Genomic DNA, 24,761 nt, shown 5'->3' with positions numbered 1-24,761 from the left:
AAGTGTGAGCAGCAAAAGCATATTCTAAACATATTATAGAATTCTGAAAAAGTCATGCAACCACTTTCTGCTTCCACGACAGATGTTAAGTCACACAGACTGTGCGGCTAAACATCACTTAAACTTCAACTGTAGCTCAGCTTCATTATCCTTCTTCAATATTTGCTGCTGTAATGAATTTTTTTTTTTTCCAATGATAAACACTATTCCCCATTAACTGCCACTTAAGGGAATAATAAAATGAGAACGCGGTGCAGCCAACCTGCAGCTATCGTCCGCTTCTTTCTAGTTCTAGTGTTGCTGTTATTAATATTTAGATTTTCAAAACAGTGGGCTGCAACTAATGATTATTTTTTATAATCGATAAATCGGTGACGTTTCCCAAACCTCTCAAAATGGATTCCTCGATTATCTGTAGAACTACTAAGTTTTGTGAAGCAATACATATATTTATTATAAATAAATAATAAATCATTTTAAAAAGTGGCTTAATTTGAATACATTATTCAAAAATGCAATCAAGATGGTGATATCTACAACTGTAATAATGACTATTTTTGTTGAATTTTTAAATCTACCAGACACAGAGGCTGGTGGATCAAAAAAGGAATTAATTTCCCGCCCTGATGTAAATGCTCTGTGAAAGGTCAGTCATTTGCATAAGCCTGCATATATAACGCCGCCGTGCGCGCGCGCGTGTGTGTGTGTGTGTGGTATATGGCCAGTGGGTTTGCTTTGCATAAGAACTGTTGCGCCGCGAGAGAGCTAATGCGTCACTCACTGAGCCGGGGTGCTTTTTCTCCCCCGGAGGATAATTCAGTGGTGTTCTCATCCGACACAAACCTACGAAACAAACAAAAAAAGAAGAGAATGAAACCCAGGTGTCATGATAGCTGCGCGCTTGTTAAACACAGACTGGCATCGCCGCAACCAGTGTTGCGGTAAACGCCGAATAGGAGTTGACAACCTGAAAAAACACAGCTGTAGTCGTTTGTCACCTACAGGTATTTGAGGAGATGTGTTAAAGCATCAGGGGCAGATTTACACTCGCCGGGAAATTCACCTCTCATTAAGCCCGGGTGCGACTCAGGTGGTTGTAGTGTCAGTTAAGCTCGATAAAAAGGACTACTGCTACTACTACGCCTCACCAACCAGTTGACCGCCAATGGTGCGCCCATCGCGCCACAAAGACCATCTTGTACATTTTGAGCTCCCGAAGTAATCGGTGAAACGTCGCGCCACGGACGGTGTTGTGGAACCGCACGTGACGGCGGAGTGAAGACACTTCAAGACGCGGGGCCAACGGGCGTAGATCAAAATGCGTCTCTACGCAATCGGAGATTGACGATCTAGATGACGTATGCAGAGCGAAAGAAAAAAAACATGTCAACAAATGTGCTTGTTGTGGTTTTCGAGGGGCGATGGCGTTCTAGTAACGGCATCAAGCGACTTTTGCCCGGGGGGAACTCTGTGGAGGACGTCGCTTAAAATGGTAGCAACAGCCGGACCAAAAGACAGCGGTTCTTCGGTGGCCGCTGGGGCCGGGGGTTCACGATTGGTTTCCCTCTTTAAGGTTGTAGGCCAAAACGGCGTCCGCAGCAGAACACACGCTGCCTAAATCAACGGGTTCCCCTGGCGCCCAGTCAACGTGATAAAGCCCAACTCAAAAACTGATCATCCCTCTCACAACAGTCCTTTGAGATGAGCTGAGCACAAAACCAGTATAAAACGGTCCAAGTGGGCCCAATTGAGTCATTAAATTCAGAATCCTGAAGACGACCAACCCCTCTGCTTCACCACCTGATCCGACAGAAGCATCTTCAACTATCACTTAAAGGAAGGGAAAGATGTGAAGGAATAGCTCTTTACCGTGAGTAGAGTACACAAAAAAGGTACCGTTGGGTACTGTTAAAGTTAAACCTGATGTTTGGCCACAGAAAAACCCACTTTCCACTCTGATACCAGCACATGCGAGGGAAAAGTGAAGGGACTGAGTCAAAATATAAAAAAGTGCATATTGTCATTGCTGAGTTACGGTCCACGATGCATTCCTGAAATACCACGTTAGACAAAGCGTACTTTGTGACATCATGGTAAACTGTGGCCTGCGGCTTGTTTTTTTTGTTCCTCATTTAAGACCTGCCCGACCGGTTCTGTGACCTCCTCCTGTTCACTCTCACTAATGAAGTCAACAAGCAAACACTTGGTCATAAATGTTCACTTAACCTCAGCACTTGGTGTCGCCCGTAACTGGATCCCTACGCCATGACTCGTACGCTCTTTTTGGCAATTCTCGGGGGCCAGTGGGAATAATCTTCAAACACAACGTTGATATATCACCCCCTCAAATCCCCCGATAAATGTAGGCGTCTCAGTTTTCTTCTTACATAAAGTCCTGCGGTGGGGAAATTCTGGCTCTTTAGCTGCTAAATGCTGCGTCTCACGTTTGGTGCTGAGTTAATGTACTGTGAGTTTTTAGAGCCGCGCCAAAAAAATTCGGCCAAAAAAAAGGACATCCATCCAGCCATCGAAACTCACGACGGCGCTCCAAGACTGATACTGAGATTAATTAGTATCTGTGGATGTTTAATGGATGCAACATTCTCGGTCGACAAAAACACCGTACCCCGAGTACGTCAGGTAAAAACGGGACGCTAACACGAGCCAGCACTCGCGGAGGAACCACATCAAGACCGATGAGTCTGAGGAGTGTGTGGGCGCTCGCTGTCAAAACATAACGAGCGAGGGGAAAAAGGAAGTTATGTACACATAAATATTTAAATCATTTTCACACAACTCTAATTATAGCTGCTGCCATCGCCAGAAACAAGAACCGAGTACGAGACATCTGTTACAAACGGAGGAACGGCTTTCATGTTTCAGACAGGACGGCACAACATTACCTCATCTACAGCTATTCATTCCTACCACAGCAATTTTCCACTCAAATCTTGCTCGATATTACCTCTCGGTGGGGGGCGGGGTTGAAGGGAATGAACAGAAACATTGGTTATTGGGAGCGGGTGTTATTTACTTGTGTTTCACCAGTGAGTGTGAGCAGGCACTCTGCAGCAGAAGAACCTGAAGGACAACACGTTAAGTGGCGTCATGAAAGCCTGTCAACGCCACATGCTGTGTTCAACTGTTTCTGACACCGCCACCCTCAGAAACGCCAACGCTGTCAACGTGTGGAGCGGCACTTTCCTGCACTTTCCAAATCACAAAACACGCTTAAGACCAAATAATCAGTCGGGCCAAATTAGAGATGGGAATCGGTCAAAATCACTGGATCAGATATCGGACAGATGGAGACTTTGAAAAGGTAAATAAAAATCAGCAAAAGCATTTTAGCTGAGTCATGTCTGGCAGTCTCAAACGACCGCCTCGGACTTATGACGACATTGGTAGATACTTGATTTTGTGAAATCGGTATTGGACACAAAATTAGTGGTATTATCCCGTCCATAGGCGGAATAATCGAGTTCTTGTTTGGTCCATAAAATGTCAGAAAATGTTGAAAAATGTTTCGCAAACCTTGAAATGTTGTTAGTTTTAATGAGTTCTTTGACATATGGAGCAATTATAAGAAAAAAACAGTAGATAATAATAATAGATTATATTTCCCACTGAGATTATCCTGACCAACATAATTTTGCTGAATCACAAGGGCAATATTGTGTGTTGTTGACAGTCTTAAAGTGAAGATTGAGGAGACAGACCATTACTATCATTCAATAATTTGTTTACATTAAATGGTTATATTTTACCAGATGGAGGCAAAGAGGAAATTGGCAAATGATTTTTGAAATTAGGCACCTGTAAAACTCAAATCGGTCAAATTCTACTGTGAATCCTCCCCAGATTCTGGTGCTGCACATTTTTCACAATAAAACCCTAGTTTGAAATAAGAACTAATGGAATCAGGAAGCTGCTTTTACTTTGACACAGGAACAGGGTCTGTTGTGTTTGTGACATATGCAAAGAAATACTATCCGCGCAGTTCCCTTCGCACAGTTCACGCCGCCAGTGTGAACTGAATTATGAGTAAACATGAAACATGAAAAGAGAGACAATAAAGTGTGTAAGCAGATTCAGACCATTTGAATCGCTGACCCAGTTTCTGACATCCTGCTACAGGAAAATGTTTAAAAAGTCACATCCTGTTTATTGGGGTATTTTTTTTTCCACACATTCAGCGTTTTTCTTTCAGATTTTAAAAGCATAGTCAGTAAATTACTGTAACTTCCGATGAAAGCTACTGTCATCGATTACTTTGTCGCAATGTTACGGAGAACTTCCTATCACGCCCGTAAAGAAAATCCATGGATATTGGCTCACGCGCGCTATTGCGTTGACTTAGCATAAACAGCTAATCTCAAGGAAGGTTCCCACCTTGGAGAAATCCTCTGTTTATACTCAACAATTTTCAAAAGTCTGAAAGAAGAAATCCCATCCAGCCTCAGCTGATGAGTTTAACCAAAGTATGCGTACGTGTTCTGCTTGGAGCAACACTTCATTCTTCAATCTCACAGGCTAATTGGCATCAAAATGTCGTTCCACCAAGTGGTGTGTGTGTGTGTGTGTGTGAGAGTCAGTGTGAGAGTAAAAGCAATAGAGCTAAAATGTGAGTCTGTGATGATCCTGAGTGCACGGGGAGGTCTCTGGAATGACCCTGAAGCTATTCTGTGGAGAGCCATCATCAGCGGGTTCTATGAAGCTGGAGGTGGGAATGGCCTCCAGCGAGCTCACAGCTGGGCGTGTGTTACTGTGTGTTACTGTGTGAGTGATGAATCATCACTTGTGAACTGCCTTCACGACTAAAACGCGATAACGTGAAGACACACAGAGAGGGAGAGAGTTTAGCTGTTGGGACGTTTGAAACCAAACGAGCCCGCTACTGGCCAGGGATTCAATCCTACCAGGACCATCCACACTGTTATAAGGATATCATATGTAACGTTTCCACTTCTTTCTTACACAAAATTCAAGCACCCATTCAATGACCCATGTCTATTTAGGGCCATTTTCTAGACCTACTTCCCATTAGATTTAGATCCAAGAGATCTTTTGCTTGTGTGAACCTGATACACCATTTGGTTGCCATAGCAGCAAAAACAACGACCAACAACAGAACAATACAAGTTATAGGTTTTGAAGCCACTCCTTTAAGGTAAAGCATTACAAGAATCCCAGCTAAGACACGAGGTGCCTCTGCAGCACTCGCCGGCGAGCGTGGCCGCACACAAATGGTTAAGCAAGGGTTGAAGAAGAGAGAATGAGACCTGATAAACGACTCCTCGTGTCCAAACAGTAGCGACACATTAAGCAAACAAATGAATCCGCAGACCCTGTTACTTTACACCTTAATGCCGTAGAGCACTCGGAGCAAGCCTTTGGGGGCTGTTAAATAAGCAATTTTCTTTTTTTTGGCAGTCTCCTGAAGAGCTCTATTCTGGGTGAAATTTCATAATTGGATAAAAAATTGTGGTGTACACCTTCTCCAAACATTAGAGCCAGAGCTGGAAAATCTCTGCTTGTTTCATGAGCCCATGGGAGTTGATAAATATAACATTTTCGTGCGGTTCCAAGGTCGATCTTTGAACTAATTTGACTTGACTTGATATCAATTCATTTACAGATATTTCAGTTTCCATAAGAGATAAAATTGTTTGACATTTAATTTAGTTATCTACTACTAATTTAGTTACTACTTCATTAATCATTGCAGCTCTAGTTTCCATACCGGTTATAAGACATTTTATTATTTACTTATGCTGGAAATTGTATAAAATTTGGATCTCTTTGACCTGGCATTGATAAAAATATTAATATTTACAAACATTTACCCAAAAAGCAGTTAAATTAAAGCACTTTTTATTTAAGAGGACCACACAGTGCAACTCTACAGTGTAGCTGTAGGTGATGAAAATATCCCTTCTGTACTCGCTAACCAGTCATTTTAAAGTGACTAACAAGTTGTCCAACAGAGGGCGCTGTGCGTGCAGCTCGGCCTTCAACCACAACAGAGACGCAATGTTATGTTGTTTTAAGGTGACAATGGATCGAACAAATAACTGTACAACTGTGACACCAACGCCTCTGAATAGCAGCGTGTGGAGGTTTTTCTGCACAGGAAACACGAAATGGCATCTATTTAAAAAAATAAAATAAAATCCTCGAGTCGTTTGTAGTGGTTTACACCTTTCACAAACATCAGAGCCGGAGCTGGCACTCTCCTTGTTTCACAACAAGTCCCACTTTGCAAACAAAGCTGCACAGTATGTCAACAATGTGTCTATGTGTGTGTGTGTGTGTTTTTCAGAGGCACGTTTATACGTGTGAACTGAACGTTGTACAACAATTAATATATGGATTATTTTCATGATTATTCCACTAATTTAACGATAACATTTCTAAAAGATCATTTTAAGTGTCTAATACTATAAAAGAAAAAAAACATGACATAAATCTAAGTGTGTCTAAAGTTAGGGGCCAAGACTGTCCCTTTAAAGAGACAGAGCGTAGTTATGGTGCGTTCCATTTACATCGCCGGAAACCGGAAGCTAACGTATCTCAAGCTAGTCATTGTTAGCAATTACCAATCACCGCACACAAACAATCTCACAACATGACTACAAATGGAATGCACTATTGGGTGAGGAATCAAAGAATGCTAAAGTTGGTGCTCAGGCGTCGCTAGCTTTAGCCATGGAGCAGATGACGAGTTAAACTAACGTAGTATCATTTGACGCTACGTTAGCTTAGCTTGTCCGTACACCACCTCGAACTACAGCTCATAGGCAGACGCCGGATAGACAACAGGATGTTTACAATTCAGAATAGGGCTGCAACTAAGGGTTATTTTCATAATCCATCACGATTCCACGATTAATTGAGTACTTGTGTGGTCCGTAAAATATCGTAAAATGTGTTTACCAAACCGGGAAATAATGATATTCTTCTTGCTTTGTCCACAAACCAAAAACGATTCAGTTTTAATGACTTCTTTGTGATATGGAGCAGAGAAACGCGCCGCTTGTTAACCTGTAAAACTAAACCGAAAACCGAAAACACACGAAATTTCGCGAACCCAATTTTACTCATACAGTCTCTATATTAGAAGACGATTGTGATTTGTAGTCGGAGATCATGGAGGGCTGCTGCTGCTGCTGCTGCAGTACACGTAGTGTCCTTTTGTCCTTGTGCCAGATGTCAGGATGTGGCGTACAACTTTATTAGGATGGCAACGCGCATCTGCGCCGGCGGTGGGACTTTTCACTTGGTGATTTTAAAGCCCGTCGAGGCTCAGAGGGTAGCCGCGTCTGCAGTAGCGTGGCAATAATTGTAACACGGTCCACAGCAAGTGATGGTGCACTAACTGTGACAGCTATTGCCTCGATGAGTCATCAATCAGTGAGGGAATCCTGCTCCCTCCTTTTGACTGGCAACAGCCTTCGTTAACAGCTGTGTATGAGTGCGACTGTCTACTTTTGTGCATGTGTGTGAGCGGAGTTGTGCTTTAACTACACCTCGGTGTCTGCATGTGTAGGCGTCCGTCTTCTGTTTCTGTCCATGTGTAGGCGTTTATTTTGTCTTTGTGTCTGTTTGTGTGTGTATGTGTGTGTGTGTGCACAAAAGGGAGGTCTGTGTTTTATTTTCTTTCTCCAGCATCGTCTTTGTTGTCGTTGCTGTTTATGCTGGAACAGGAAGAGAAAGAGAGGCACAGTGATAATGATAATAATAATAGCAATCGGGAATAAAGGACTGAAGAGAAATTAAGGAAACAGGGTGAGGAAGAGGAAGAGGAAGAGGAGCAGCAGATGGTTCTTGTTACTCTGCTGCCCGCACACATCACTGCAGGAGCTATCAGAATATAACCTCTCGCAGTTCCTTCTGTACGGATGAGGGCGTATTCCAGGTCACAAACTAGCTGCAGATTTAATTTGGAGAAGAACAACTTGATTACGTTCTCAGGAAAAATCGTCTCGGGGAAATGTAACTGAGGCGACGCAGGCGAAGACGCGCGCCAGCACGGAAATGTCACGACACGTGCAACTCAACCCGCGCCGCACCGCGCGAGAGGTGGATACGGACGACGTGCATGTGAATGGCGCCATTATTACTACCCGTCGTCGCACGGCAGTCTGTGCACGTACGCGCTCATGCTGTGACAACGTTAACCCAGTGTTTTCCTGCACTTGTAGAAAGAAAATGGAGGAGGCGAAAATGCCTGGCCGACACACAGCTGGATTGAGACGGACTTTTGTATGAGCAGAGAAAAAACATTCAAGGTCAAGTTGGTGTCACGTGGTATGTCTTCCCTTAAAGGAACGTGAATGAGCGATCGCTGAGGTCAACGTTGTCAAAAGGTGTCGTTTTTACAGTTTTCTTTAGGACTTCTGTCTTTTCCACTTATCCAATACACCAATATCCAACAATGAACATCCTATAGAGATCCCGACGTCACGTGACTTTGTTTACGCCGCCATGTTGGCAGGAAAGGCTTCACGTTTTTTCTTGAGTGATAGCAACAGCCACAGAGTGGAGAGTATTCTCGACTATTCAGTAAACTTTCCCTGGTTGATTCTGCTGCTTTTAAGAGCCGATTCATCCGTGGCGTCCACTTTCACTGATGTGGGGAAGTGATTGTCCTTGACATCTTGGTCAAAGTCAGTCTTTGTCACTTTCTGTGGTGAGACGGAGATTTTTGGAATCTTCATTTCCCAGACATCACGTAGTCGTTGTTCTGAGACTCCAACCTAAATATCAACTTCACTTCTTTCTTGCACAGGATTCAAGCACTTCCAATGACCCATGTCTATTTAGGACCATTTAAAAAAAACTTTCAAGGGCCTTGACACATTTCTTTTTTTCAAAACACAAACATTCAAGGATTTCAAGGACCCTTGGGAACCGTTCAGATACGAAGTAATGGATTCCTTTCGCTCCGTCTTCTGTGCTCACTCTGAGGGTGTTTTACGGCAGCGACACCTCTCTGGATCTTTGGTACAATCCACCATAATCACTTTTTACAAAAACAGGGCGGGGAAGAGCCGACACTGAGATACTCATGTGACTGAGGGGACACATATTCCCACTGTAGTCTATCACTGAAATGGGAACTGATTCGCTGCAGTGAATCAGCTGACCGGTGCTGACTCTGGTAAGCTGCCAAACACTGTTATACTGTCAGATGACTATGAGGGGATCAAATCAATTCAGCGTAAGCCTTTGTTTACCAGTGTCATTTTGTAACATGTGAGGAATTACCTCAGGAGGGCAGCCTCATCAGAGCGCCTGAACGTGCCATAAAATCGGGCTGTGCACATGTCGTGTCAGGGACTCGGTCAAACATTAGTCCGATTACATTTCTAATCATTCCCGGAAGAGCTCATGAGATGAAGGTGAACGTCGTGAGCTTCTAAAACCTCAAACTCCATCTTTATGCTAGTTTTTAAAAAGCTTTATAATCGCTTTCCCTCCTCTAGGGACATTTGAAAAAAAAAAAATTCAGTTATATAATTTGGAGATGAATTTAACCGTCTTAAAGTTGACTCCTTCTACACAACACACCCTCAGCTTAGCCTAAATCTAGCATGGCTGTGAACTGTTTCCTTGTCTTCCACTCCCTCCATCAAATAAATGTCATTTCTGAGAAACGACCGGCTTACAACGTGATCACGTCACATGACCTCGTGGAAAACAATCCTCAACTCTTTGTCTCATGCCTGTTACACACACACAGAGATGTATCACATGGTTGACTGAGGTTTGTCACATTGTATACGAGTGGTTTGTTCCTGTGACCTAACTAAACTGTTACAGATAATTCAATTATCTTCATCTGTGTAGTTTTGGATTGGGGTCTGATTCTGTTGTTCTGGCAATGTAATGATACACATTTGATGACCAGGGCCGGGACATATATCAATATCTATTATTATTAGTCGCTTACAAAGTTAATCATCCACTATTTTGACAGTTGTTTAATCTCAGACTGTTTTTTTAAATAATTAAATTAAATTAAATTAAATTAAATTAAATTAAATTAAATTAAAGTTTTGTGAATTTTTTAGCTTCTTAAATGTGAATATCTTCTGTTTTCTTTGCTCCATAGAGCAAATAAATCATTATATCTGAAAAACATTTGAGAACATCATGATTTTGAGGTTTTGGGAAAACATCAATCAACATTTTTAACAATATCCAGAGCCAATTTGTTAACTGTTTTGCCCATAATTAGAGATCGGGATCGCCTGATATTCAATCATTCCAATATTTTTGTGACGTCATGAGATTAAATTGAATGGGAACATACACAAATTCAGATTGAGCTGTCAGAAACTTTCTAACAGAAACTTACGGGGGGTAATAATACACTAGGACTGCAACTACATTTATATAACTTTTGATTACTGTCCTGATTCATCGAGTAATCGCTTGGTCCATAAAATGTCCGAAAATGGAAATTACGTTCTGTCTTGTCCACAAACCACAATTATTTTGGTATTATTTATTCGTTTTATGGAGCAAAACCCCTCAGAAAACCCCCACAGCGGTTATCAAAATAGTGGATCAGCTATCAAAATCGATGAATCGCTTCAGCCCTAGAGTACACAGTAGCTATTACTATCAAACTACGCCGGACGCCGCCATCAAAACACACACACACACACACACAGTACGTTACTATACTCGTTGTAGTCACTCGACGTGTGTTTTCTCCCCAGAGAATTGCATTAAACATTGATGCTGGGATACGAACTGACACGTGCACTGATAGATGATTTCATTCGCATCCTCAACCCCATCTGTTGGTCTGACATCACATCTCTGAGTACATTTACATTCACTCATTCAGCTGAGTACCCTGCAGCTTGATTAATCTGCTGGTAATGGCTCACTAAATCATCATTGTGTATCCAGTACGAGGTACACACACACACACACACACCGACCGACTGACTGAAAGACATGCATGTGAATTAACCACTGCCTCTACATGAATCACAATAAAACAGAAAGGATTGGTTTTGTTCAACGCGGTCACGCACGTTCGCCGATTCCTCACTCGTGCGACTATTTTTGGGCCCGATTTTCAGCAGCGATGAACCCCTCTGGAAATCAAACCTCCCGCACAGCGCCTGCGCAAACATAGAAGCGGAACTGAAATCAAGTCGACGGAGCGCGGCGGGCGACTGGGCAGAGGGATTTGGACTTGGACCCAGGCCACGGAGGCTCGACTGGCACTCGGGCAGGTCCACGCGAGCCTCTTCGATGTGGCCTCACAAAGTTACCACGACCTCCACAACCGGGGGAGAGCGTTGGGGCGCGAGGGGAGTCGCTCTGCTGCAGCTGCAGCTGCCTGGTAATGTTTTTGTTCACACTAGCAATTTAAAAAGCTGAATAAAAGCACAGAATGGCACAAATTGCCATGGCAGCGTGTTTCTCACATTCCCAGTGAGCGTCTCTCCACTTCCGGGTTCTTCTTCGCCTTCTTTCGAAGAAAAGACGTTGCATTTACAGTGCGAGCAGTTGTTTTGCCCACAAACCAAAAGTATTCCATTCTAATGATTTCTTTTAAGCAATTAAATAATTGACAAAAAAATGTATCTTCGCAGCCCCGGCATAGAACGACGTCTTTTTGTATTTCTGGGTTTTGAAGCTTCAGATTGGTGGTAGCTGGAGCTGGTGGGCTACAGTCTGACAGAATCAGTGTTCACATGTCTAATAACAGCAGTGTGGTCCAGTGAAGTGTGACACAGTAAATCCCACCTACTCACTTAAAGGAAACTCACCTGAAAACCCGCATGACACGACAATTCCAGTGTCAGGGCTCAACGACTCGGACAAAATCATCTAATTGGGTTTTCTTTTTTTCTTTTTTTTTTCACCAATATTGTGTGATTTTTGTTGTTGTCTTTTTTAAAGGTTCCTGATCTTCAACAGTGTCTCTGTCTCACCAGCAGCTGCTGCTCTGCTGCTCCTGACAGACACTCAGTCATCTGTGAGGAGCACATTCACTCCAAACACAATACAAACACTCACTCACTCACACACATATATATATTCACTCTTTCACTCAAGCTCAATGACTTTTAATTACTCACTCACTCACAAAAATACTCTCACTCAGTCACACACACAAACACATTTGCTCACTTGCATACAAACATTCACTCACTCACATACAAATACTGTATATATTCACTCCCTCACTCACACACAAACACCCATTCACTCACTCGCTCACAAACAGACACATTTACACACTCACTCACTCAGAAACATACAGTATTAACTCGCTCAGACACAAACACCCATTCACTCACTCATCCACTCATTCACATTTACCCACTCAATCACTCACTCACTCATTTAGAAACATACTGTATTAACTCAGTCAGACACAAACACCAATTCATTCACTCACTCACTCATTCACATTTACACACTCAATCACTCACTCACTCATTTAGAAACATACAATATTACCTCACTCAGACTCAAATACCCATTTACTCACTCACTCATCCACTCATTCACATTTATCCACTCAATCACTCACTCACTCATTTAGAAACATATACTGTATCGAACACAAACCACCTCTATTCCGCCATTTAAAACATACAGTATTATCAATTCTGGCACGAAACTTGCAATTCATTCGCTCACTTTCGCATTTTACCCACTCAATCGCTCCCGCACTCATTTAGAAACATACAGTATTAACTTTCATAGGGCTCATGCCCATTTACTCGCTTCACTCAATCCCACTCATTCACATTTACTGCCCACTCATTCATTTACCCACTCATTTAAAGAGACTTATGCAGTATTAACTCAGTCAGACACAAACACCAATTCATTCACTCACTCACTCATTCACATTTACCCACTCAATCACGCACTCACTCATTTTTACCCACTCAATCACGCACTCACTCATTTAGAAACATACAGTATTAACTCACTCAGACACAAACACCAATTCATCCACTCACTCATTCACATTTACCCACTCAATCGCTCACTCCTCCATTTAGAAACATACAGTATTAACTCCACTCAGACTCAAACACCTATTCATTCACTCCACTCATTTCACATTTACCCACTCAATCGCAACCACTCATTTTAAAGAGCATACAGTATTAACTCATTCGGACACAAACACCTATTCATTCCACTCACTCACTCCTCCATTCCATTTTACCCACTCAATCACTCACTCACTCATTTAGAAACATACAGGTAACAGTCAGACACAAACACCAATTCATTCACTCACTCCTCCGCATTTACCCTCGATACTCACTCACTCATTTGAAACATACGGAAGTATTAACTCACTCAGACTCCAAACACCCATTTACTCGCACTCACTCATCCAATCATTTCACATTTACCCACTCAATCACTCCACTCCTCATTCAGAAACATACCAGTATTAACTCGGTCAGACACAAACGCCAATTCATTCACTCACTCATTCCACATTTTACCCACTCATTCACATTTACCCACTCATTTAGAGAGCATACAGTATTAACTCGGTGGCACAAGCACTATTCATTTCACTCACTCGTTCCATTTACCCACTCAATCACTCACTCACTCATTTGAAACATACTGTATTAACTCCGGTCAAGACACAAACACCAATTCATTCACTCACTCATGTTCCACATTTTACCCACTCAATCACTCCTCACTCATTTAGAAACATACAATATTACCTCCTGTTACCATTTACTCACTCACTCATCCATAATTCACATTTATCCTCAATCACTCCTCATTTAGAAACATACTGTATCAGACACAAAACACCTATTCATTCACTCACTCCACTCCGATTCACATTTACCCACTCATTTAGAAACATACAGTATTAACTCAGTCCAGACTGCAACGCAAATTCATTCACTCACTCGCTCCACTCATTCGCATTTACCCACTCATTCACATTTACCCACTCATTTAGAAACATACAGTATTAACTCAGTCAGACACAAACACCAATTCATTCACTCACTCACATTTTACCCACTCAATCCGCACTCACTCATTTAAAGAAACATACGATATTAACTCACTCGAACTCAAACACCCATTTACTCACTCATAAGCCACTCATTCACATTTACACTCATTCACATTTACCCACTCATTTACTTTATACAGTATTAACTCAGTCAGACACAAACACCTATTCATTCACTCACTCATTCACATTTACCCACTCAATCACTCAACCACTCATTTAGAAACATACTGTATTAACTCACTCAGACACAAACACCAATTCATCCACTCACTCACTCATTCACATTTACCTACTCATTCACATTTACCCACTCATTTAGAAACATACAGTATTAACTCAGTCAGACACAAACACCTATTCATTCACTCACTCATTCACATTTACCCACTCAATCACTCAACCACTCATTTAGAAACATACTGTATTAACTCATTCAGACACAAACACCTATTCATTCACTCACTCACTCACTCACTCACTGCTGGTCATATAAAAGTCATGTGAGTTTAATGGCAGCCTTTGCAGGTAGAAAACATCACTTTATCACAAATGTAAACAATTGTTCAGCCGTCGTGTGGACGTTTAGAACCTGATCTGAAAGAGAATGGTTGTCTGGGTGAGTGAGTGAGTGAGTGACACTCACTCACAACAACACAGGGGCTGCACCGGCTCGCCGCCTCGCTCAAGGACACTATTGACTTTCCTCGCCTAACAATTCCCAGAAGCTCTGGGGTTTGAACCAGCAACCCCTTTGTCTGGTTTCTCTGTTCCATCGTTAAAACTGAATAATTTTGGTTCGTGGACAAAACAAAGACAGTCGAGAACATCAATATTTCCTGATTTGGGAAACATAAATCCGCCATTTATGGACCAAACAACTAATGTATTAATTGTGAATAAATCATTAGTTGCAGTCCTAAGACTTCACGTTAATATTGACTGAGAAGATTATGCAGATCAATAATCCCTCATCCTCAGCAGAGACATGTGTGTGTGTGTGTGTGTGTGTTAGTTCGTATATAACACACATGAGCTTCAACATGAGGCCGCTGTCTTTATATGAAATAATTCTGCATACAAGGATGTGATTCGTGCAGATGAAGAGTGCTTGATCATTTCTGAGCAGGATGTGGAACAAACAGCACGGGGAGTGATGTTGCCCTGTGTGACACATACACACTGCCCTCTGCTGGTCACTGCAGAGCCTGAAACCAGGTTCCACTGCAGACTTAACAAACCTGAATCACTCTTGCTCCATTTTTAAATTTCGCTTTCTTTCTCTCTATTTTGCTTTCTTTCTTCTCTTCTATTAATTGATTACTATATAATAATTTTTCTTCAATAATTAAAACAAGCTATATGATTTTTCAGCTTCTTAAATGTTTCTTTCTTTGCTACATATAACAAAGGCATCATAAAAACTGAATAATAAATATATATAAATAAAATAAATCGAGAAAATAATCAACAGGTTAATTGATTATGAAAATAATCATTAGTAGCAGCCCTATAATCAATATTTTATCAAAATGCTTATAGAAAATCAGGCAATAGATCAATAACAAGAGGAAAAAATGCTTTAAAAGAAGCGCCATCCTCGTTCTATACATAGACTTTATGCACTTTGTTCTCTTATGTTGTGAATAAATAGAGAAATCCTGCACTTTTGACTTTTCACGTTATCAAAGAATGGTTTTATCGTGATATTATCGCTATCGTGGACCATGTGTCACATATCTTATCATGAGGTGCCCTGCGATTGTCTGTTAAAAGGGTTTTTTGTGGCGATGGAGGAAGTGTGCCGACTCTATATCTTTTTTCTTCACTCTGCAGCTTGAGAAGAAAACGGTGAAGTGCACATAATTCCTCTATTGAAAAACACAATTATCTTCTCAACAGGGCTTGTCTTGATCTTGAAGTGGTCAAACAGACAAACATGCAGCGCAGAGTCAAAGCCCTTTGACCCCCCCGTTTCCCCTCCATGGTTTCCCCTGTGATACACTAACACACACACACACACAGAGCGACAGATACCTCAGCACAGGAAATGTTTGTTGTCTTTACATTTCCTAAAGCCCTTTATGGGAAGTGATGCTGACACAGACACTTTTAACTGTGAAGTGAGGGAGTGAAACAGTCAAATCAGCAGCACAGATCATTCTCCCTCCTCCTCCGTAAATCACTGAAACACTTTTTTGGCCGTGATCTGCCTGGAAATTGGGATTTACTTTTTTATTAGGGCCGAGTAATGTGGCCCATAAATAATATCTACATATTTTCAGTAGGGCTGTGCAGTAATATACATACTGCATTATAGTTTCCTTCAATATCATTATGACAAAGGTTCAGGTATATAGTAATATTATGTTTATGTAATGTGCTCACACACTACATAACCATATACTAGGGAGTATTCAAGTATTTGCTTGACAGTAAAAAGTAAATTAGTTACTGTGATTAAAAAGCTACAAATGTTTTATCAGGGATTACATATTTTTTATTATTAAAACAAATCTTTATACTCCAATGACAACCCAGCATGTGGTACTTCTAATATGAGAAGGTCAGTTAGCAGAGATGACATTTACAAGGTTCCTTGAATGCATCTTGAGGCTGCTCCTCTAAACACAACATGCTACAAAATCCACATAGGTGATGACATTTACCAGGGTCTTTGAATGCATCTCATTGGCTCAACACCCTGTGAACCCTGCGTTACTTTCACTACTTTATGAAAAGTATTTTCTGTTAAATTATTGTTGTTTTCTGTCCACAAGGAAGTTTAAAACCACAATGAACAGTTTTCTCCCAAATCAATCTTTAATTTCTGACAAAAATAATCACACTCCATTACATATATTTAAGGCTGCAAAAAACGATAATATTCTCAATTACTCGATCAGTTGTTCTGATAATTATAATTATCATAGTATTTGAATAAATGCCTCAATGTCACTACTGCAACAGCCTTAAAAACCAGGTGATAACACCTCACAGATGCCATGTCACAACATAAAAATATCCAAAATATCCAAAACAACTTGTTTAATACAACTTTTTATCAACGCAACTGAAACTGCCACTAAAAATATAACACAAGTTTGATGCTTAATAAAGATGCAGACAAATGATCACATCAATGCTTCCTCAAACAGTCGCTCTTTCCTTAAACTGTCAAAATGCATAAATGGATAAATCATCGCGCTAAATGTGATATTACTACTCGTCCTCCTCACTTTATCTGATGTGTGTTTAAAGATCGAATATTGAAATCACTACCCATCTCTTTTGGGAGAAAAAGATCCCGATGTTCATCATTCAGGATCCAGTCTGCAGGAGTGTTTGATTTGATCGGCGAGGACTGTGGTCTCCTGCTTTGTGCTATTAATATTTAGAGTGTGTGTCACTGTTATCAAAACACATTAAGCTGAAAAAAAAAAGAGTAAATAAATAAATAAATAAAGAACCCCGTCCCTGCTTTTACACAGCAGCCTCTGACTCTGCAGCAGAGCTTTGAAATTCTGTGCACCTACAGAGCACATTAAACACTGCAATAAACAGCGAGGGGCACCTTGTTGTATTGTGCTCCAAGCAGGAAGAGAAGCAGAGACGCAGTTAGTGGACAAACACAGGGTGGGGTTTCCTCTCCTCCTGACCGGCTCCTGCCTCACATTGTCTATTTTCAGATGCCGCACAAGTTCAGCTGAGCAAGGACAATAATGAAATGCATCTACAGTAAATCAGGGCTGCAACCTACGTCTATTTTCCAGGGACGGAACAATACCACTTTTCCGTGTCCGATACCAATACTGGTATCACAAACTAGAATATCAAAACACAATCACAAACTCCAGTATCTAGGATACCGATATCACAAACTCCAGTATCTAGGATACCCATAACACAAACTCCAGTATCGATGATACCCAAATCACAAACTCCAGTATCTAGGATACCAATATCACAAACTCAGTATCTAGGAGTATCTAGGATACCGATATCACAAACTCCAGTACCTACAACACTGGTATCACAAACTCCAGTATCGATGATACCCATAACACAAACTCCAGTATCGATGATACCCAAATCACAAACTCCAGTATCTAGGATACCAATATCACAAACTCCAGTATCTAGGATACCGATATCACAAACTCCAGTATCTAGGATACCGATATCACAAACTCCAGTACCTACAACACTGGTATCACAAACTCCAGTATCGATGATACCCATACTCAGTATCGATGATACCCATAACACAAACTCCATGATCCAGTATCGATGAACACAAACTCCAGATCACAAACTCCAGTATCTAGGATACCGATATCACAAACTCCAGTACCTACAACACTGGTATCACAAACTCCAGTATCGATGATACCAATATCACAAATTCCATCATGTACATCACCGATATCACAAACTCCAGCATCTACAATACCGATATTAGTCTGATACACAAATTACCAAACATGTCCCTGCGAACTGAAAACGCTGATTTTCTCTATGGGATTTGGTATGGGAGCGTGAACGTGTTACAAACTTTAGTTTCCACGCACAAAACGACATCTAACGTCAATATTAATCAAGCACCAAACACATTCTTAAGATATCATAGACTTTAAGCAAGTGAAGAATATTCAGAAGAAGAAGGATTCAATGAAAAGTCTGTATCTGACTTTCATAAAATCATTAACTATGCCTTTAAGTGCTTCATCAATCATCAGAATTGTTATTGATCCATTTTGGTTATGAGCAATTGAATAAATAAACAAAGTGAAAATACAAAAATATAATAACAACAATGATATTAAAAATATAATTGTAAACATGTACCAAACAAGGCTGCATATTTGAGAATTATATATAACCCATAGTAAATTTAACAATTCACATTGTTGCCTTAATTAAGTCTTCAATGAAAGATACAGAGTGCATTTGTTTGACTGGGCAAATGAAGCACTTGGCAAGTGAATCAGGTAGCTGGACGCTAATGCTAACGGTCCACAGTTGCAGTGTTTGAGCCGATTGATTAATGGCGTCTCCAGGATTGACTCGACTCCACTGCAGTTGCGGTTCATTAAAGACACTTAATAAACAATTAACGCTGCGAACCAACTTCCCGTGCATCATGTTCTTTGAACATAACACATGTGCTCTAAATGAGTGAGGAGAAATGATGAAGTTCTGAATTCATTCGAGACCTTGAGTTAGTTGTTGACTGATGCTTGTGTCAATATGATTTATGGATAAATAACTAACAGGTTTTTTTCATGGTATTTTCAAGGTAGATGGAGCATTTTTCTGAACCTTGTTTGTTTCTCTTTTTCTTTTTTCTTTGCAAAATCGTGTTGAATAAAAAGGGGAAAAGTGACATGTAGATGGATGGAACATGCCTGTAATATTGTGGGCTTGTCTCGGCAACAGAAGCCCGAATTGAATGCAGCAGCACATTAATATACAAAGGTGCAAAGGTTCCAAAGGCACTCAAATGCAACAGCCGTGCAACAGCCGTGCAACAGCCGCACCAGCTACCAAAACAGAGGCTCGCAAAGAGTGCACATCACTCTCTCTGCTTAACGCGCGGGTAATCTACGATACATTCGCAGAGAGACAACATTTGTTTCCTGACATCTTGCACCTTTGACTGTATGAATAAGTATCAGCGAGTTCCATTTGAAATGAAATAAAGCTTTAAAAGCCCATACGTTTTGACCCCTGCAGCTCTGACGGGGTCATGGGGGTCCCCCGAGTCCATCAACATGTAGAACATGGCGTTAACAACGTCAGAGATACGAGCGCCACTCCCACAGGAACCAAAACAACACGTATGCACTCTCAGGTCCACGAGGAGCTCAGGATAAAAGTGCCAGCCAAAAGGGCAAATACATACATATATATATACGATATAAAAGAGGTAATCCTGGTCAAGACAGACAGTGAAAATAATACAGTGGATTAAAAGTGCTTGTCAAGGTCAGGAATATACAAGTCTTTTAAAACAAGGCTCGGAAATTCTAAAGGATCCAAGACTATCAAGCCTTGGTGCTAAAAGGGCCAATTAAAAGTACAAGATAAGGCAAAAGGAAGTTCAAAAGGCTAATAGTGTGTCTTTCTGTGAGGAGCAATTACAAGCACTGTGATTTTCTGATGTGGGAACATAGCAAAAGGAGACAAAATAAATGTAACCTACAGCAGACCTACAGTGATAAAGAAAATGTCTCTTTTTTGTTTTATTCACAACATGTGTGCACGGTTCTGTTCCATTTCATTTTTTCTACATTTGCTCTACAAACACAGCTAATATTGGACTCTTATTCTTCAACAACGTCACACTTAAAATGTTAAATATGTCTCTCACAAGTTCCAAAGCCCACCCATTATTTCCCTGCCCTAGCTTTCAGCTATATATGTAGGTTCTATATACTGTATTATGGTTAGAATCAAAGCAGCAATGCAAAGGAAGCCAAACACAAATTCCATCTCCAGTGATCAATAACACCGCCACACTATCCACAGTAAGATTAAAAATGAGCCAAAACCTGGATTGCATTTAAAAGTCTGTCCTTTGAAATGGCCAGATTACGCCAGTCTTTAAGATCAGGGACCGTCTACAAAGTGCAATCAAGAAAAACTTAAATATTCAAGAACTCCATTCATATGGTTTTGTATAAATATCTAAATACGATTATGTTGACTGCAATTTGAGCCACGATCAATTAACGGAGAATGTTTACTATTATTGTAATTCCATAATTTACCTTTTGTGCAGTGTGGTGTCAACAAATTCATTTCATACATCAATTATTTACTGGTTGTACTACAGCATTGGGGTAAAAATAAACCATGTTTTTGGTTTATTTTGGTGGATCAGAAAATGTATCGGGTGCCTAATGTATGAAAAATAATATAAAAAAACAAAGTTATGCAGCTATGTCATCTCATTACGAGTATAAATAATGTTGTGCATGTAACGAAGTAACATCTATTAGACCTATGTTTGTCGTTAAGTCGCTTACTATGCATACAACAACATTCCCTTTCGTTCTGCCTGGGTAATTTCACTTAAATGTAATAATAATGACGCGTGTACCTCCAGCAAAATGTGGATACAAACACTCAACTACACACAATTGAACAACAACAAATTAAAAACTGCCTTGTATGAAACAATGTTGACCACAATCACTGATAAAAGTGAAAAAAAAAAGCTAATTTGGGTCAATTTAAGGCGCTGCACTGAAATACTCACTGAGATTTCTTACAGTACTTTGCTCTGACAAAGTATTATTTATTTATTTCTCATTTGTATTTTTTTCTTTGCTTAAATTTACAATATGTTAATTATTTGTTGTGCCTCTGAATTGCGGCCATTTTGTCATGGACAAACACATGAAAATCCAACCACCACTGAAATTATAATGAACACAATTTATTATACATATGTAAAATAAATAAATAAATAAATAAATAAATAAATAAATAAAACTTGTGTTTATAGTGGGGTGGGTTTTTGGGAGGATCAGGTTCGCCCTAAAGGTACCATTCAAGCTAGCACCGCCCCTGAGTACAAGCCCGAACGTTAGTTTTCGTAACGTTTGCGTCTCAGTTGAGCAGTGAAAACTAACTCGGTGTCACCACAGTTTAGCGTAAAAGTGCGAAAAACACCGCTGACCGGAGAGCAAACGTGACTTTAAATCGTCTTACCTGCTGTACATCGATTAACCGGCACCTCCGTCACGTCTCCAACGTCATCCTTGGCACTTTTCATGACGTTAACCGCTTCCAAACAGCGTCGTAGGGCGTTGTGTCCGTTACCCGTTTACTTTTGTCTCTTCTGGCATGAAAGCGGGTTGAAAGCTGACGATGTGACTTTTGTTTTGTCCGCTCGCTTCATTTTAAACCTCCGAATAAACGCGGAGGAGGTCGTCAGGTGTTCCTGACAGCGCCGTGGCCACGCCCACCACAACCGCTGGCACGCGACCGTTAAACTGATTGAAAAAGACAACGCAATATTTCATCAGATGTCGCTATTTCATTACGATTAGTATGAGAGAGTATAGAGTAAAACTTGCATATAATACACCTTATTTTATCTTATTACAATAACTTACTAACTCATAATTATAACCTTTTTTTTCACATAACTGTCTAACTCATTATTCTATATATTTTTTCTAATAACTTTTTCTTCTCATGACTTTATAAATCATACCTATAACCTATAGCCTTTTACTCATAATGACTTACTAACTCATAATTATAAATTTTTATGCCATAATGACTTTCTAACTCATAATTATAACTTTTTATCCCATAATAATGACATTCCAACTCATAATTATAACTTTTTATCTCATAAAAATGACTTTCTAACTCATACTTCTCATTTTTTTTTCTTATAATCCTTGTAACTCATAATTATATCCTTTTATCTTATCACAATGACTTAGTAACTCATAATTATAACTTTTTCATAATAACTTTGTCACTCAGCATCTTTTACATTTATTTCTTTATGACTTTTTAACCCACGATTATTACTTTTAATATCTTTAAAAATACATTCTAATGCATTTCATATCCTAATAATGCCTAAATATACATATATATCATAATTGTATATTAAAGATACTTGTGTTTATCCCATATATCTTATCGTAATTCCATTGTTTTCTTTAATTACAGTTACACCAGTAACCAGTTTGAATGTTGTGGCTGTAAATTAAAAGTTGCACATGACTCCAGTTGCCCGGGCAACAGTTCATGTCTCCTAATCAGATTGTGGCAAGCAGCAGAATATTGGCCACAGGTGGCCTGACCTCGAGCTGTGATTGAGAACTTCGAACTGTGGAGGGCAGTGTTGCACCTCTCAATGTGCAGCCTGTTGGAAATTATCATTTATTAGAATTTGAATGTAGTGTTACATTTTTCAGGTCTATGAATTTTAGTTTCATGAGTTTACGTGCATGTTCAAGCCCCTAAATGCGATCATTTATACTTATGGAAAACCAAATGAGATCCATGAAGCCGCTGACCATGCCATAGTTGGAAATAATGACTCAGTGGTGTGCTTGAGTCCGAATTACATGCGTAACATGGCCGGTTTGTGCATGTGGCCATTTAGTGAGGTGTTTTACAGCAGTTGGTTGTCCACAGCGCTAAAACAGTGCCCACGCGTGCCGAGTGACGCATCACGTTCTTTCATCTCTTTGATGGTGAACGTCCAAACCATCACATCAAAGTGTTACTGATGTCATCGTTGGATGAGCGGCGCTGTTTTAAAGGCAACTGCGGTAGAACACCAAGAACGCAGAAACGCAGCGTCATGGGTGAAAGCTGACATAAAACCTTATAGGAGAAGAAGAGACGCCAAAGACCTGGCTGAGGTGTCGCAAACAACAGAGAGGGATGCAGTAATACAACATCACAGATGTCATCTGCCGTTCAAAAAAATAATAAAAAACACCCAAAATAAATAAAACAAACTAGTTTAAAAAAACAAACAAGCAAGTCACTATGACGATCGTAATGTCAGCCGACCAATCCGAATTCCAAATGGAGTCCAGCCTCATCGGAGAGGCCCTGCAGCCCATCTTGAAGAAGCACTTTGAAAACTTCTCCGCATCGCAGTGGTACATGCTCACCGCACACAATTACGACTCATCCGTGTCGGCGTCGCTGGCCGATCTGTTGACGGACATCGTGCAGATGCTTGCCACGGTTGTTCTGAGAAAGCTGAATCCAGAGGGCTGGCACACGAAGGGCTTGGACACGGCATTGGAGGACCTCAACAAACTCCAGGGGGACTTCCTCACCAATGAATTCGCAAACGCTCTTCAGATCCCTGTGGAGAGATGCAAGAGGGCCGAGGAGCTGACGGCACTGGTGAGGAGTGAAGTTTCGGAGAAGGTTCAGTCCTTCGCCGGCAACGCGATCGACTGCTCCGCTTTGCCCGCGAAGCCTGCCGTTTTTGTCAAGGGCTCCTTGTCCAGTGCACAGACCCTTCAGAAAATGGTGCAGTGCGCTGGACAGTGTTTGAGCGAGCTGAATTTGCAGAGCCTCTGTTATTGGCATAAAGACAAAACCTTGAATTTGGAGAAACACGTTTCATCCCAGAGCATAAGATCCAACATGTCTGCCACCGAAGCCGCTGAGGCGGTGACTGACATTCTCACCAAGTGGTCCAACATTATGTTCAACATTGCCTCGGAGGAAACCATTTCAGATGAACTAGATGTTGGCTCAGTTGGACCCTTTAGCATGTGTGAAGCAGTCAATTTAGCCGAAATCATTTCAGTCAAAACGGTTATCAGCTCAGACGAATCCGACATTCGGTCAGACAAACCGGACGTCGGCTCAGATGAACGAATCGGAGACAGGGAACCAAATAGTTCAGACGAAATTATTTCAGTCAAGTCAGATGTCGGATTAGACAAAACAATTTCAGACGAAGTGGACATCAGCGTTAGATCGGACAAGACCATTTCGGACGAAACAGACGTAAGATCAGAACAAACGATTTCAGACGAAGCAGACGCTAGATCTCACAAAGCTATTTCAGCCGAACCTGCCGTTACATCGGACGAGACCATTTCGGACGAAGCAGACGTTCGATCAGGCAAGACAACTGCGTATGAACCAGACGTGAGATCGGACAAAACTATCTCAGATGAAACAGACAGATCGTACAAACCTA

General features: G+C 40.8%; 1 protein-coding gene across 2 annotated transcripts in view; it reads right to left on the bottom strand.

The window, feature by feature from the left end:
• slc4a11 (solute carrier family 4 member 11) overlaps nt 1-22,006 on the bottom strand; it is a 104,836-nt gene extending 82,830 nt beyond the window's left edge. Inside the window, exon 1 of one of the 2 annotated variants that reach the window (XM_044047336.1) lies at nt 21,770-22,006. In XM_044047336.1, coding sequence (XP_043903271.1) covers nt 21,770-21,833 — 64 coding nt within the window. In that variant the 5' untranslated portion in view covers nt 21,834-22,006. The remainder of the gene's footprint in view (nt 1-21,769) is intronic. The other variant, XM_044047339.1, reaches the window with a different exon arrangement.
• Nucleotides 22,007-24,761: the final 2,755 nt, after the last annotated feature.

This window comes from Solea senegalensis, linkage group LG16 (genome assembly GCF_019176455.1).
Source record: "Solea senegalensis isolate Sse05_10M linkage group LG16, IFAPA_SoseM_1, whole genome shotgun sequence".
In the NCBI taxonomy this organism is placed as follows: domain Eukaryota; kingdom Metazoa; phylum Chordata; class Actinopteri; order Pleuronectiformes; family Soleidae; genus Solea; species Solea senegalensis.
This window is presented reverse-complemented; position numbering and strand designations above follow the sequence as displayed.